At 39.9% G+C, this 14,415-nt stretch overlaps 1 protein-coding gene across 3 annotated transcripts in view; it reads right to left on the minus strand.

Annotated features, from left to right (window-relative positions):
* Window positions 1-487: 487 nt before the first annotated feature.
* Window positions 488-14,415, minus strand: part of POLE2 (DNA polymerase epsilon 2, accessory subunit) — a 39,851-nt gene continuing 25,923 nt past the window's right edge. For 2 of the 3 annotated variants that reach the window (XM_066277916.1, XM_066277918.1), the window contains 10 exons: window positions 13,346-13,518; window positions 12,698-12,787; window positions 12,501-12,555; window positions 11,847-11,906; window positions 11,682-11,759; window positions 11,558-11,575; window positions 10,030-10,138; window positions 8,720-8,896; window positions 5,169-5,236; window positions 488-999 (listed from right to left, as the gene is read on the minus strand). In XM_066277916.1, coding sequence (XP_066134013.1) covers window positions 981-999; window positions 5,169-5,236; window positions 8,720-8,896; window positions 10,030-10,138; window positions 11,558-11,575; window positions 11,682-11,759; window positions 11,847-11,906; window positions 12,501-12,555; window positions 12,698-12,787; window positions 13,346-13,518 — 847 coding nt within the window. In that variant the 3' untranslated portion in view covers window positions 488-980. The remainder of the gene's footprint in view (window positions 1,000-5,168; window positions 5,237-8,719; window positions 8,897-10,029; window positions 10,139-11,557; window positions 11,576-11,681; window positions 11,760-11,846; window positions 11,907-12,500; window positions 12,556-12,697; window positions 12,788-13,345; window positions 13,519-14,415) is intronic. The other variant, XM_066277917.1, reaches the window with a different exon arrangement.

Raw genomic sequence — 14,415 nt, forward strand, 5'->3', positions numbered from 1 at the left:
ACTGTACCTCTCTAACAACTTCCTGTCATTCAGATTCCTTTTTGGGCTATTGTTGCAACACCATAAACTAAAAGTAAGGGAATGGTGTTGAGTAATTACAGCCAAAATGGCAAAACACGTGACTTCATAATAAACATGTCTTCTAAATGTAAAAACCATGGGGACTATGTGTTTTTAAATTTCCAGTGCCAAAAGATAATTAATTATACAATGAAATTCACAGTAATATCCTGAAACAAAGTTTTCACTATCATTAGAATAAATTCTGTAACTTGAAATTTAAAGTTTGAAAATTGTCATATAGACTCTTAGCACTCTTACGGTAATAAAAAACCTAAGTTAACTAAAATAATGATTCAAAAATTTCAAATATATTTTTCTTAAAATGAACTAACATAACTAAAAGTAATGAAACTTCAGTTTTTAAAATGCAAACATATAGCGAGATTACATCTTTATACATATCTTCATATTTTTCCTATGAAACTAAATTATACCATCATGTTTATTATAACAATATCAAAATTTCATAAAATACAAATTGAAACAACATTCTAAAGTTCACACCTTTTTTTTTTTTTTTTTTACACAGAGAGGGATAGATAGGGGCAGACAGGAACGCAGAGAGATGAGAAGCATCAATCATCAGTTTTTTGTTGCAACACCGTTGTTCATTGATTGCTTTCTCATATGTGCCTTGACTGCAGGCCTTCAGCAGACCGAGTAACCCCTTGCTCAAGCCAGCGACCTTGGGTCCAAGCTGGTGAGCTCTTTGCTGAAGCCAGATGAGCCCGCGTTCAAGCTGGTGACCTCAGGGTCTTGAACGTGGGTCCTCCGCATCCCAGTCCGACGCTCTATCCACTGCGTCACCGCCTGGTCAGGCCACCATACATTTATTTAAACTTAATATCAAAATTATATAAATGTAAAATTAGGCATAAAATTGATAAATTTTGTTCTTCAAATGGTCTTCAAAAATCTCAAAAACCTTGAAGTTTGCTGAAAATAGAAAATCAAAAAATGAAACGTTTTAGAAATCTAAGTTATTGTCCATTTCTTCATATTTAGTTTTAGTTAATTCATTTAAAAAATACATGCACATTGTTCCAAATTGAAACAGTGCTGGAAAAATATGTTAGTTTTACACAGTTTGTGCTCCCTGGAAGCCACTGTATATCTCATAAAGATTGTCTAACTCTGGTCATATACCTTGGTGTGTGTGTGTGTGTGGGGGGTGACATAGGCTACAGAAACACATACACAAGTGGTAGACTACTATCAGCACTATCTGCACCTTTTGTCAATTAGTAATACATTGTTTGTAATTATTTAATCCCTTTAATGCCTTAAAATTTAAGTAGATTAGAAAACTTCTAAATAAGTATATATATTTAAATGGATATATATTTAAACCACTTGTTTTGCTAGTATAAAAATTACAATAAAAACAGCTGTGAAAAAGAAATGTCCTGTTTTTATGCATAAACCCAAGTCCACTTGTAGGATAAATCCCTAGGAATGGAACTGCTGGTATATGGAGTCTTATTAGGTCTTAAGGAATCTTGCCAAATTGCCCTCCATACAAGTTCCATTTTTTTTTCTGATCAACTAAATGTGAGAATGGATATTTCTCCTCTACATCACCAGTACTGTGTTTTTAAATAAAACAACTACTTTTTAGTGTTTGTATTTGATAGTACATGTTGAGATAGAGGTTACCGTATCTACTTTGACTGCATTTCTGTGATTAACTCTACACTACAGTTTCACAAATATCCTAACAAAAGATTTCTTCTTAGGAGAAACAAAATAGCAGGAAGACCTCTATACCTTGAAAGTTTTTCATTCTCTCAAAAATAAGCAGGCATCACTTTGTTAGATCTAGCACTGAAACGACTCCTCAAATTATCAATACTAATCATAGTTTGGAAATTAAGCCAAGGTTTTCAGTAGCTGAGTCCACAGAAGATAAAGGAACCAACTATTACAACTCAACAGACTGCAAGTCAAGTACTACTGTGTTATAAACTTAAGAGGTACAGGCACATAAGTGACTTCTAATACAGTGTTAAGAACTCATAGAAATCTCTATGAAGTGCTTAAAACACTTCTGCACGGTGGTCAGGGACATGACAGGATATGTAACAGAAGTGTCTTGTGCTATCATAATAAATCAGTTAATTTCCTCTTCTGGGTTATTTGCTTATATCCCAACTCATTAAAAAATATAAAATGGTTTGCAGAGATAAGTGTAATAAAAGATAAAAGTAAGTAAATGAGGAAACTCAAGGCGAAAATACAGGTCTGAAAAGCAGATGGAGCCAGGCTGCAGCACATCTGCTGTGCTTTCTAGCAGCCAAAGAGAAGGGAGCCTGTTAGAAGAGTTACAGGTTCCCTAACACATACACTAACACAGGGGTCCCCAAACTTTTTACACAGGGGGTCAGTTTACTGTCCCTCAGACCGTTGGAGGGCCGGACTATAAAAAAAAAACTATGAACAAATCCCCATGCACACTGCACATATCTTATTTTAAAGTAAAAAAACAAAACGGGAACAAATACAATATTTAAAATAAATAAGTAAATTTAAAGCAACAAACTGACCAGTATTTCAATGGGAACTATAGTCCTGCTTTTGGCTAATGAGATGGTCAATATCCAGATCCCTATTTGTCAGTGCTAGCCCTAACAAGTGATAGGACGCGCTTCCGGAGCCGTGACGCATACGTCTCAAGTCACCAGAAGTAGTACTGTACGTGAGCAACACCGTACTTTACTCCTCTCACTGACCACCAATGAAAGAGGTGCCCCTTCCGGAAGTGTGGCGGGCCGGATAAATGGTCTCAGGGGGCCGCATGTGGCCTGCGGGCCGTAGTTTGGGGACCCCTGCACTAACAGTTGCTTGGGACAGACAGATTTCTCTCATTCTGAGACCTGTTTAAAGTTCCCAGGACTGGTTTTCAAAGCAGGATAAATTTTATACCAAATCTCAGCCCAGTAAAAGTCAGTAGGAAGGTGGACAAAAGTATGCTCCAGGTAGACAGCCCTCCGAGGTAACTTAATCTTGGGGTCACAAAATCAAGTGCCCTCAGGGGAATCCAGGTGTTGACAACAGAGAGTAGTGAGACTAGCGATTACTTCCTTCACCTAAAGGCACTCTAAAGCAATATTTTTATTTTTTTAGGACCCAATGTGCTAATAGCTAGGTAAAGTCAAACACATGTCAGGCCTATGGATTAAAGACCTTTATTAGAGTATTTGGTTATACTCTAAAAACTAAGCAGTGCCTGGAAAATATTGAGAATTAAATACATGTCAAATAGTGAATCTAAGAATAAAACTTAGACTATCTCATAAAGTGAATAGACTTGAATCCTCCATGAGTATTGAGCTGCAAGAATGCATATTCCCCCCCAAGAAATACATATAAGAAACTTCAGGCCCTGGCCGGTTGGCTCACTGGCCGGTTGGCTCAGCGGTAGAGCGTCGGCCTGGTGTGCGGGGTACCCAGGTTCGATTCCTGGCCAGGGCACATAGGAGAGGCACCCATTTGCTTCTCCACCCCCCCACCCCCCCCTTCCTCTCTGTCTCTCTCTTCCCCTCCTGCAGCCAAGGCTCCATTGGAGTAAAAGATGGCCCGGGGCTGGGGATAGCTCCTTGGCCTCTGCCCCAGGCGCTAGAGTGGCTTTGGTGTGGCAGAGCTACGCCCCGGAGGGGCAGAGCTACGCCCCGGAGGGGCAGAGCATCACCCCCTGGTGGGCAGAGCTTCCGCCCCTGGTGGGCGTGCTGGATCCCGGTTGGGCGCATGCGGGAGTCTATCTGTCTTTCCTCGTTTCCAGCTTCAGAAAAATACAAAAAAATAAAAAATAAAAAAAATAAATAAATAAAGAAACTTCATGGGCCCAGGGTTAGGAAGCAGAGGCATTTTTCTTTTCAATTTTATAATGTTAAGCATTATTTGAAAAAAAAATTTTTTTTTTATTTCTTTTTGTATTTTTCCGAAGCTGGAAACGGGGAGAGACAGTCAGACAGACTCCCGCATGCGCCCGACCGGGATCCACCCAGCACGCCCACCAGGGGGTGATGCTCTACCCCTCTGGGGCGTCGCTCTGCCCCGACCAGAGCCACTCTAGCGCCTGGGGCAGAGGCCAAGGAGCCATCCTCAGCGCCCAGGCCATCTTTGCTCCAATGGAGCCTTGGCTGCGGGAGGGGAAGAGAGAGACAGAGAGGAAGGGGGGGGGGGTGGAAAAGCAAATGGGCGCTTCTCCTATGTGCCCTGGCCGGGAATCGAACCCAGGTCCCCTGCACACCAGGTCGACGCTCTACCGCTGAGCCAACCGGCCAGGGCCTATTTGAAAATTTTTATCATATGATTGTGTTGATTTTTATTAACAAATTTCTTAATTACACCCCCCCCCATACAGATAAAGACAATTCGGCTGTATGTTTAAGATTATATTCTTTAAGAAGAAACTGGAGGACAGTTATTTGGTTATTTGCTCTTAACAGAAAGTGGAAGCTTTTTCAAAATATCTTTAACTGACATCATGTTAGAATTCCTGAATCTAAGGGATAGTGTCAAAATGTGTATTTGTGGGGCCTATAAACTAGAAAGCGAGTCACCTGCTAAATCTGGGGTGGGATCCTAGAACTTAACGTTTGTAACCAGGACCCTGAGGATTCTGATGCAGGAGATTTGTAGACCACCCTTTGAAACCACTGCCCACTAGGTGATAACTCCCCCCCCCCCAAGACCTCCTTCAACCCCAACCACTCCCTATCACCACACTTGTACCCAGCTCCTTCCATCTTCTTTGCTGCCAATTTAAGGCAGATTACCTAGGTTTTGAGACTCAACCATATGGAGGCAGGGCTGATGTCTCAGAATAACACAAACATCATTAGGAGCTAGCCTGTGAGCTAGCTAGCCCACCTCCACAGCTGGTCCTGGATTTCTCTCAGAAAACAGCACTCAATCTTTTCCATCACAAACATGCCATCCAGTACATACAATGCTATGTCACACAGCCTGACCACAGTAACTTCAGCCCGGAACATTTCCAGTGGGTCATGGCAGACACTTTTAAAAACCTCAATACACCTACAGATCTTTAGCAATATAACACTAAGAAACAGCTCCTTTTCCTGTTTAGTGGGCACACTTACCTATCTTCTACTATCTTATTGGAAGGATAAAACACTTTGAATGAAAAGCCACTTCTTGGAAAAGAACCCTTTGGGGAGAAAAAAAAAAAGCCTGTAAATGAATATTCAACTTTTACAGAAGAATTCCTATTTTTAAAATAAAATTCCTTGGTCATGACTTTAAAGTTGTCAGATGTGACTATAAAGTAATGAGACAGATTTCTGCTTGATATTAACAGAGATGGTATTACTATAAAATGTCTCCACTGGAAGCAAAAGGGCCTTCCAAGTTGGCTAGGCCTTATGCTAATAGATGTGACTGGAAAAGTACACAGAAGCGGCTCTACTTAGTATAAGAACTAAACATTACTGTGTGACACTAAAGATGCATGTAGCTCACTTGGGTATCTTTAAGAAATCTTCCTGCCCCTTTCCTCAGTGAAAATCTGATTTGAGGCCCCTCCTATGTGTGCTCAAAGCAGCTGAACACACATTCAGCTCCAGAGCAGACTGCCATTTCACTCTCCACATCCTGAGCACTCACACGATACCTCACTCATTGTAGGCATTTGGGAATGTGGGTAAATATCCAGAAGGCATGAAGCAATGTTATAGGCAAGTTTGGGGCCCAAAAGGTACAAATAAGGTAAAAAAGATGTAATGATGGTATATAGGAAGTGGTTTATTCACCTACAGGATGAAAAGGTAGAAAAACTCAGTAATAAGGTATTTTAAAATGGAGAATTAACTATAAGAATACCCAGACTGTTCATTTTAAATAAGGATATAGCCTCCCTGTGAAAGAATGGGATGTGAATACAGTCTACAAAAACCAGGCCACCAATTTCAAACAATAAAATCAAATCAGTTGATTATGCTTGTCCATAGAGTAGTTCTCAATGAAGGCCAGTTTTGTCTTCCAGGACACATTTGTGAAATATCTCAGACATTTTTTATTGCTGCAGTTGAGGGCTGTTAATTGGACCCAGGGGGTGGAAGCTAAGCTTCCCACAGTACACAGGACAGCACTCACAGTGAAAATGTGGTCCTGAATGTGCACAGTTCTGTGGGTGAGAGGAAGCTGGACATAATAAATGTGTGTGTGTTGCCTGACCACGCAGTACCACAGTGGATAAAGCGTTGGACTGGGATGAGGAAGGACCCAGGTTCGAGACCCCGAGGTCGCCAGCTTGAGCGCAGGCTCATCTGTCTTGAGCAAAAAGCTCACCAGCTTGGACCCTAAGTCGCTGGCTCGAGGGGTTACTCGGTCTGCTGAAGGCCCGTGGTCAAGGCACATATGAGAAAGCTATTAATGAACAACTAAGGTGTCGCAACGAAAAACTGATGATTGATGCTTCTCATCTCTCTCCGTTCCTCTCTGTCCCTATCTATCCCTCTATCTGACTCTCTCTCTGTCCCTGTAAAAACAACAACAAAAAAAACACATTAGCATAAAAATAAATAAATAAATAAATAAGTGTGTGTGTGTGTGTGTGTGTGTGTGTGTGTGTCTGTGTGTTTGAGGAAGCAGTAACCAGTAGTAAGGAACAATGTTTCTAAAAATGACCTACATGAAAAAAAAAATGACCTACATGAAACAGAAAAGTATTAAGATCTAAAATTCACAAGAACCAAGGGGGCATACAGCATATAAAACTTATAGCAAAAACATTCTGACATCAACAACATTTATGCAGTATTTATACTCTAAACTTAAAAAGTCATACTTCTATAGAAATTCTGAGGCAATTTCAATGTTCTGCATAAAAATGAAATAATAAAATATAACCCAATAAGATTTTCCACTTATCAGGTTTAGATTTTGGGGGACTTGGGTAATTTCTAAAAATCAAAATCCTCCTAAAAAAAAAATCCTCCTCAAAGAATAAGTACTATGAATATGTTTGTTTTTGGCCCTGGCTGGTTGGCTCAGTGGTAGAGCGTCGGCCTGGCGTGCGGAAGTCCTGGGTTCAATTCCCGGCCAGGGCACACAGGAGAGGCGCCCCTCTGCTTCTCCACCCCTTCCCCTCTCCTTCCTCTCTGTCTCTCTCTTCCCCTCCCGCAGCCGCAGCCGAGGCTCCATTGGAGCAAAAGATGGCCCGGGCGCTGGGGATGACTCCTTGGCCTCTGCCCCAGGCGCTAGAGTGGCTCTGGTCGTGACAGAGTGACGCCCCAGATGGGCAGAGCATCGCCCCCTGGTGGGCGTGCCAGGTGGATCCCGGTGGGGCGCATGCGGGAGTCTGTCTGACTGCCTCCCCATTTCCAGCTTCAGAAAAATACAAAAAAAAAAAAAAAAAAGTTTGTTTTTAATTTCATTAATAAAATTTAAAGGGAATAAAAGCTCTGAAAGCAATTCTCATTATAGTAACCCAAGGTTTTTTTTATTTTATTTAATTTTCCTGAAGTTGGAAACGGGGAGGCAGTCAGACAGACTCCTGCATGCGCCGGACCGGGATCCACCAGGTATGCCCACCAGGGGGGATGCTCTGCCCATCTGGGGCGTCGCTCTGTCGCAACCAGGGCCATTCTAGCGCCTGAGGCAGAGGCCATGGAGCCATCCTCAGCGCCCGGGCCATCTTTTGCTCCAATGGAGCCTTGGCTGCGGGAGGGGAAGAGAGAGACAGAGAGGAAGGAGAGGGGGAGGGGTGGAGAAGCAGACGGGCGCTTCTCCTGTGTGCCCTGGCCAGGAGTCGAACCCAGGACTCCTGCATGCCAGGCCGATGCTCTACCACTGAGCCAACTGGCCAGGGCTCCCAAGGTATTTTGAAGGGAAAAAATATTCATTTGAACCTATCAATGTCAGTGTACTTTTTTTATATTCAGTGAGAGGAGAGGAGGCAGAGACTGACTTCTACATGCACCCTGACCACGATCCACCCAGCAAGCCCACTAGAGGGCAATGCTCTGTCCATCTGGGGTGTTGCTCTGTTGCTTAGCAACTGAGCTCTTTTGAGCACCTCAGGTGAGACCATGGAGCCATCCTCAGCGCTCAGAGCCAACTTGCTCCAGTGGAGCCTTGGCTACAGGAGGGGAAGAGAGAGATAAAGGAGAGGGAGAAGGGTGGCGAAGCAGATAGGCGCTTCTCCCATGTGCCCTGGCTGGAAATCAAACCCGGGACTTCCACATGCCAGGCTGACGCTCTACTGCTGAGCCAACCGGCCAGGGCACTTTATATATTTTTTAAGAAAAAGTCACATTACTTTATAGTCACATGCCATAATGATGGTTTAAAACCTTTCTGTATATATCAAATTAATTTAGTTTCATTAATAACATTTTTACTCCAACATTAATTTTTTTAAATTTATGTATTCATTTTAGAGAGGAAAGAGATAGAGAGAGAGAATGAAGTGGGGGGAGGAGCTGGAAGCATCAACTCCCATATGTGCCTTGTCCAGGCAAGCCCAGGGTTTCAAACTGGTGACCTCAGCATTCCAGGTCAACGCTTTATCCACTGCACCACCACAGGTCAGGCCCTCTGACATTAATTGTATTAAACATATATTTTAAATTTAAAGAAATAAACACTGTAATCATGAGAAATTGTGACTCTATGTCAATTACAGTCTTACTGGGTTTATGCAGAGGCACTCCGTATTGGTCAGAGTGAAAGGGTCATATTTGTCTGCAATGACAAGCACATCCGGCACAGGGTACACTCTCAAAGCATAGTCATAGGCCCAGTACACTGGGCACACGTAGAGGGGTAGAGGAGTCAGGTGTCCTTGGGATAAGATAGTCTTTACAAACTAAAAAGAATGACACAAAACAAATTTTAGTTCATCTGTAAAAGTTAAAACAGCTAACAAATGATTTCAAATTAAATGTTAATTACCAAAAGGAATTAGAAAATTTAAGAAACAATTTGGAGAACTTTGAATCACAGAGCTTTGGGAAACACGGATACGAAATGAGATTAACAATCATATATAAGTTTTTAATTAACACCAGATACCGTAAAAGCACCTCCCCCAATAGTCATATTGGAGCAACTGTCCTTATACCTATATAATATACTCATTTATTAATTTTGTGCATCTAAGAATAATTTCATAGCTTGAGTAATGCCAAGAACAGATATTTAGCCTACATAAGCTTTAAGTATTATAAAATAAACATAGAAAATATCCTATATGATCTAGTTTCATACTTCTGAAAAGGGGGTACATGTAACCAGGTCCTGATACTTATATATCATGGAACCCTGAAACTGAGATAAACACTACACAGTCTCCTGAGATAAATATTATTGCGAGAAATATTCAATAAACATGAACACTTTATTAAAACAAATACACATATATTTTAAAGTACAATGTAAGATTTATTCATTTTTTTTTTTTTACAAGGACAGAGAGAGAGTCAGAGAGAGGGATAGATAGGGACAGACATGAACGGAGAGAGATGAGAAGCATAAATCATCAGTTTTTCGTTGTGACACCTTAGTAGTTCATTGATTGCTTTCTCATATGTGCCTTGACTGTGAGTCTTCAGCAGACCGAGTAACCCCTTGCTCAAGCCAGCGACCTGGGGTCCAAGCTAGTGAGCTTTGTTCAAACCAGATGAGCCCACGCTCAAGCTGGCGACCTCGGGGTCTCAAACCTGGGTCCTCTGCATCCCAGTCTGACACTCTATCCACTGCGCCACCGCCTGGTCAGGCAGATTTATTAATTTTAAAGCAAAACAGGAAGCTTCAATGAAAGAGGATACTTGAATGAGAAAGTTGCGAAACACTGACTAACAAATTGTAACGTACTGACAAAAGTAAGTACAAATTATTCTGAACCATAAACAAACATAAGAGGGTAAATTATCAAGTGGCTTAACAAAGTGTTATGTAATACAACATGTAAGATAGTTTCAGAAAGATGACTGAACTTACATGATTTGGAATATCCAAATTGCTACTAGGAAAACGGACACAGTTTCTGCACATTTTATTTACTAGGTCTTCACGAAAGACAACAATTTCTTGTGTACAGTACTGAATCCTGAAATGAAAACAGCAGTTGAATTTGTCTTCCATCAGAAAAAATATATACGAGGAAACTTAAAGGCAAAATATTTTCTAATACAAAACCATTCCAACTTTCCATTGTTTATCACAGCAAAAATTCTACCAGAGTTTTACCTATTCATCCATTCATTAAACAGTAATTTATTGAGCTCTTAGTATATGTATGGCACTATTCTAGGAATGAGTGAACAGAACAAAAAGATCCCAGCCCTCACGTAATTCTAAAAAGAGGAGGGTGGTCAGAGGAAATGAACAATAAACATGCTAATTATAGGGTAAGTTGGAAGATGATTACATATATGAGACAAATAAAAAGACAGGTTAGCTAGGAACATTTGTGGGAGAGAACGTCCAGAAGGCTGGAGTATGAAAGAGGATTATCAGAACAGGACGGCATATAACGAAGTTTGATCTGCGTACGGACTTGAAGGAGGTGAGAGGCAGTGGGGAAAGAACGCTGCCGGCAGCGGGCGCAGGTGTAGGTGTAGCACAGGCTCGACGACAGAGCACACCTGGCGCATCTGAGGACCAGAGAAAAAGCTGGAGAAACTTGAATAAATAAGGAGGAAAAGCAGAAGAAATCAGAGAGGAAACCAGCATTACCACGCAGAGCCCTGACTACCATTGCAAGGATACTGGCTGCTACTGAAAGACATGAGGGGTCCCATCTTCCAGGATCGGTAAGGGGCCTTCATTTTAAGGGACCACTCTGACACAGTGTGAAGAACAGACATCAGAAGGGCAGGCGGAGAAGCTGGAGAACAACCAGGAGGCTATTACATACAGTAACCTAAGCTAGAAGATAACAGATGATTACAGACATGGAGGTAGAGAGAGGCAGCCAGATTCTGGATATATTTCGAAGTCTTCTTTAAAATGTCTGAAGGACTTCCCAAAAAACCGCATGAGAGAAACCCCCAAAAGTTGGACCTGAGCAACTAAAAGGATAGAAGGCTACAGAACAGGCTACAGGATGAGGGAGGAGGCTCAGGGGCTCAGGCAGAGCTGTCTACTGGGCAGCCGGGGGAAATGAGCAGGCAGCCGGGGGAAATGAGCAGGCAGCTGACTCCTTGGGACCGGAGTCTGGCAGGAGGTCTGAGCTGCATACATAAATGTGGGAGTTGTCAGAACACAGATGGTATTTAAAGCCATGGAGCTATATAAGGTCACTGCAGGAAAGAATGTGGGCAGGCAAGAGAGGACCAGGATGGAGGGTTCACCCTTAGAAGAGCTATGATCACGATAAGCAGCACACATAGGAAAGCTGTCATCTTTGCATTCCTCCACTGTCACTTTGCTTAAAGATGTGCAATGAGAATATCTATTTTAAAATCTCCATTAGTCAAGCTTCTAGAGTCATTATTAGTGAGTTATTTAAATACAGTTAAAATACCTTAAAGTTTTGAGAAACCTAAAATAAAGAAAAATATCTCATAATAGTCAAAATTGAGACACATTTTAAGAACTAATTTTTAAATGAAAGGAAAAAAACCATAACACTAAATTCTAATATTTACCTGCAAGGATTAGTAGTAAAAACCGAAAATGGCACTCTTTGTCTGAATTCATTAGTAATGTGTTCGGCAAGTGGTGGCCTATGAAAACAATTTACATGATACAATATATATTTTTAAATGTTACAGAATTTCCTTTACTGTTACAAAAATCTGAATAAAACTTACCTTGGTAAGATGGAACCAAATCCAAGGTCCTCTGGACCAGGTATAAACACAAAACGACTACTGTAGCAAAATTCAAAATGATCCATTAAAAAAAAAAATTGCAACCTTATCGAATTTTCTAAAAACAAGTTATTATCTTTAATTAAGTGATAAACTTAACTGATTTTAAAAACATTTCATGCATTTTAATAAATAAACTACTAAGAGTCACTGTCCAGTAGTCCTTCAGCAATGATGAAAATGCTGTGTCTGCACTGCCCAATTACTGAGGGCCTGACCTACGGCTCCTGCAATGACAGTTTACATTTGATTTAACTTTAAATAATTATGCTTTAAATTTAAAGAGACACATGTCACCAAAGACCATCTCACTGAAGAACACTACTCCACTCCAGACTTTGAGTAATGTCACCAAGAAATTCAAAATATGGTTGAAATTGTCACTCACCCTTTTAATACTTTGCACTGTAAGCCTCTAGGAGTATAACATACATTGTCATGATGTGAGAATAATTTTATCTCTTACCTGTTTCCTCATCTTTTTCTTTCTATCTTTTTAAATAATCACTGCTATCAAACTTAAGGTTCATTTTCTGGGTTTTTATTTTTAAACAAAATTGTTTAAATAAAAAATATGGCAGAAGAAATCATTACCTCTGGTGAATATTGGGATATTCACAGATTATGTCCGCCAAAGTTTTAAGGGACTCTAAAATTTTAAAGAAATATTAAATTTAATTTGCATATAATGCACATAAATATCAAATTATTTTTCATTAGTTACAAAATATCGATTACTTCATATTAGTTTATATAAATATAGAAACATTTTTTCAAGAGATCCTCAATACCTTTCAAAGCTTGAACTTGATTTTTTCCATATGGTGCAGATGAAAAATTGCCACACAGAATAAAGCAGGTTGGAGGTGCTGGTGAATAACCTAAAAATGAGAATAAAGGTGCTCCTTCAGTAATGTACACAAGGAATTGTTCTTTCATGAAGACTTAGTGAATAAAATGTGCAGTCAGGTTTAATACTCTTTAGCCATGAGTTAATAAAAAAAACAATATTTTAATAACTTATTATTTAAAAGCAATAGTAATAATGGGTCCAGTGAACACTTATTATGTGGCAGGTCCTGCAGTGGGTTGACTAATCCTCACGGCATCCCTAGAAGCTAAGAGAGATTAAGTAATCTGCTCAAGCATTACGCTGCATCATAAATCTAGGTCTGTCAGACACCAAAGCCCAAGCTCTTATCTACTCTTATACCAAGGACTAACTCTATTTACCATGAATACACACACATACACAAAGTTATTTTCAAATGTAAAAATGTAAGTCTTTGAGATGAACTCATTTGAAATATCTCACTGCTGAATCAAAGTTTTTTTAAAAAAGTCAACTACTCAATAAACATATTTTTAAGTACTTAGGTAGTTTTAAAACATGACCGTCATAATACTTCAAAAAGAATAGAAAACAAAATGCAACCTACCTGAAAACATGGTGTGAAGTTTTCCCAACACCTCTGCTTGGTCTAACCAAACATCAGACACAAACACAAACATGGCATCTTTATTTTCCTCTTCTAGCTGTTTCAGTTTGGCAGAAGTCTTCACAGATGTATTAGAAGGCCCTCCAAAAAAATTTATATTTCCATAGTATGCCCTAGGTAATTGTAACAATTATTATCTTCTATATTCTGTTGAGATATTTTTATAATTTTATAAATTAAGCTTCTTTCTATCTAATGAGGTTTCTTCTTCCCCATCAATGCATATAGTACCATTAAAACATACTATTTGTTAGCACACAAGTTTATTTAAATGTTCTAAAATGAGAAAGCAAGCAATCTAGAAACAGTATATAAAATTCTTAATAGGCTATGTCTGTGTCTTTTAAAACTGACCACACAATTCCACTTCCAGAAATTCATTCTAAAGAATTAAGGAGGTCTACAAAGGCTAACCTACATCCCAGAATTGTGAAAATTTGGAGGTATACCAGGACTAGCCATTGGGGTTCAGGGCTTACTTAGTACATTGTTAGCACTGGGACATGATAGCTGTTATTGTTACAAACAACTGGACACAGCATTTTCAAAGTATGATCTTACAGTTAAAATCTTGCAGTTATCAGAGGAATACAGTAAGTTGATACAATTGTATGGTGGCTTCAATTAAATAGAAACCCAAGCATAAACTAGAGCATCACAGAAAAAAATACCTCTTAATTGATATTTAAAAAATTGAAATGTAGAAAAGCCTTACTAACATCTTCTGTCCATGGCTCATGGACTGTAAGGTGCAAATACATGAGCAAGAGGAAGGCCTGACAGTACCTATTTCCCTAAGTTGTCAGATTTGAAAAGAAAGAAATACTCTAGAAATTCAAGGAACCACCTCGGACTCAGAAAACACAAATCACATGCCCTGTACCAGTGAAAGACTGATCAAGATGGTAATGAAGTTCTGGAAAGTCTGAATTCTAAAAAAAATTATATGATAAACTGCATCGATGGGAAGGCATTAGGTTAGTGTAAATCCTTTTGGCACCAGATCACGC

Source organism: Saccopteryx bilineata, chromosome 4 (genome assembly GCF_036850765.1).
Source record: "Saccopteryx bilineata isolate mSacBil1 chromosome 4, mSacBil1_pri_phased_curated, whole genome shotgun sequence".
Taxonomy (NCBI): Eukaryota; Metazoa; Chordata; class Mammalia; order Chiroptera; family Emballonuridae; genus Saccopteryx; species Saccopteryx bilineata.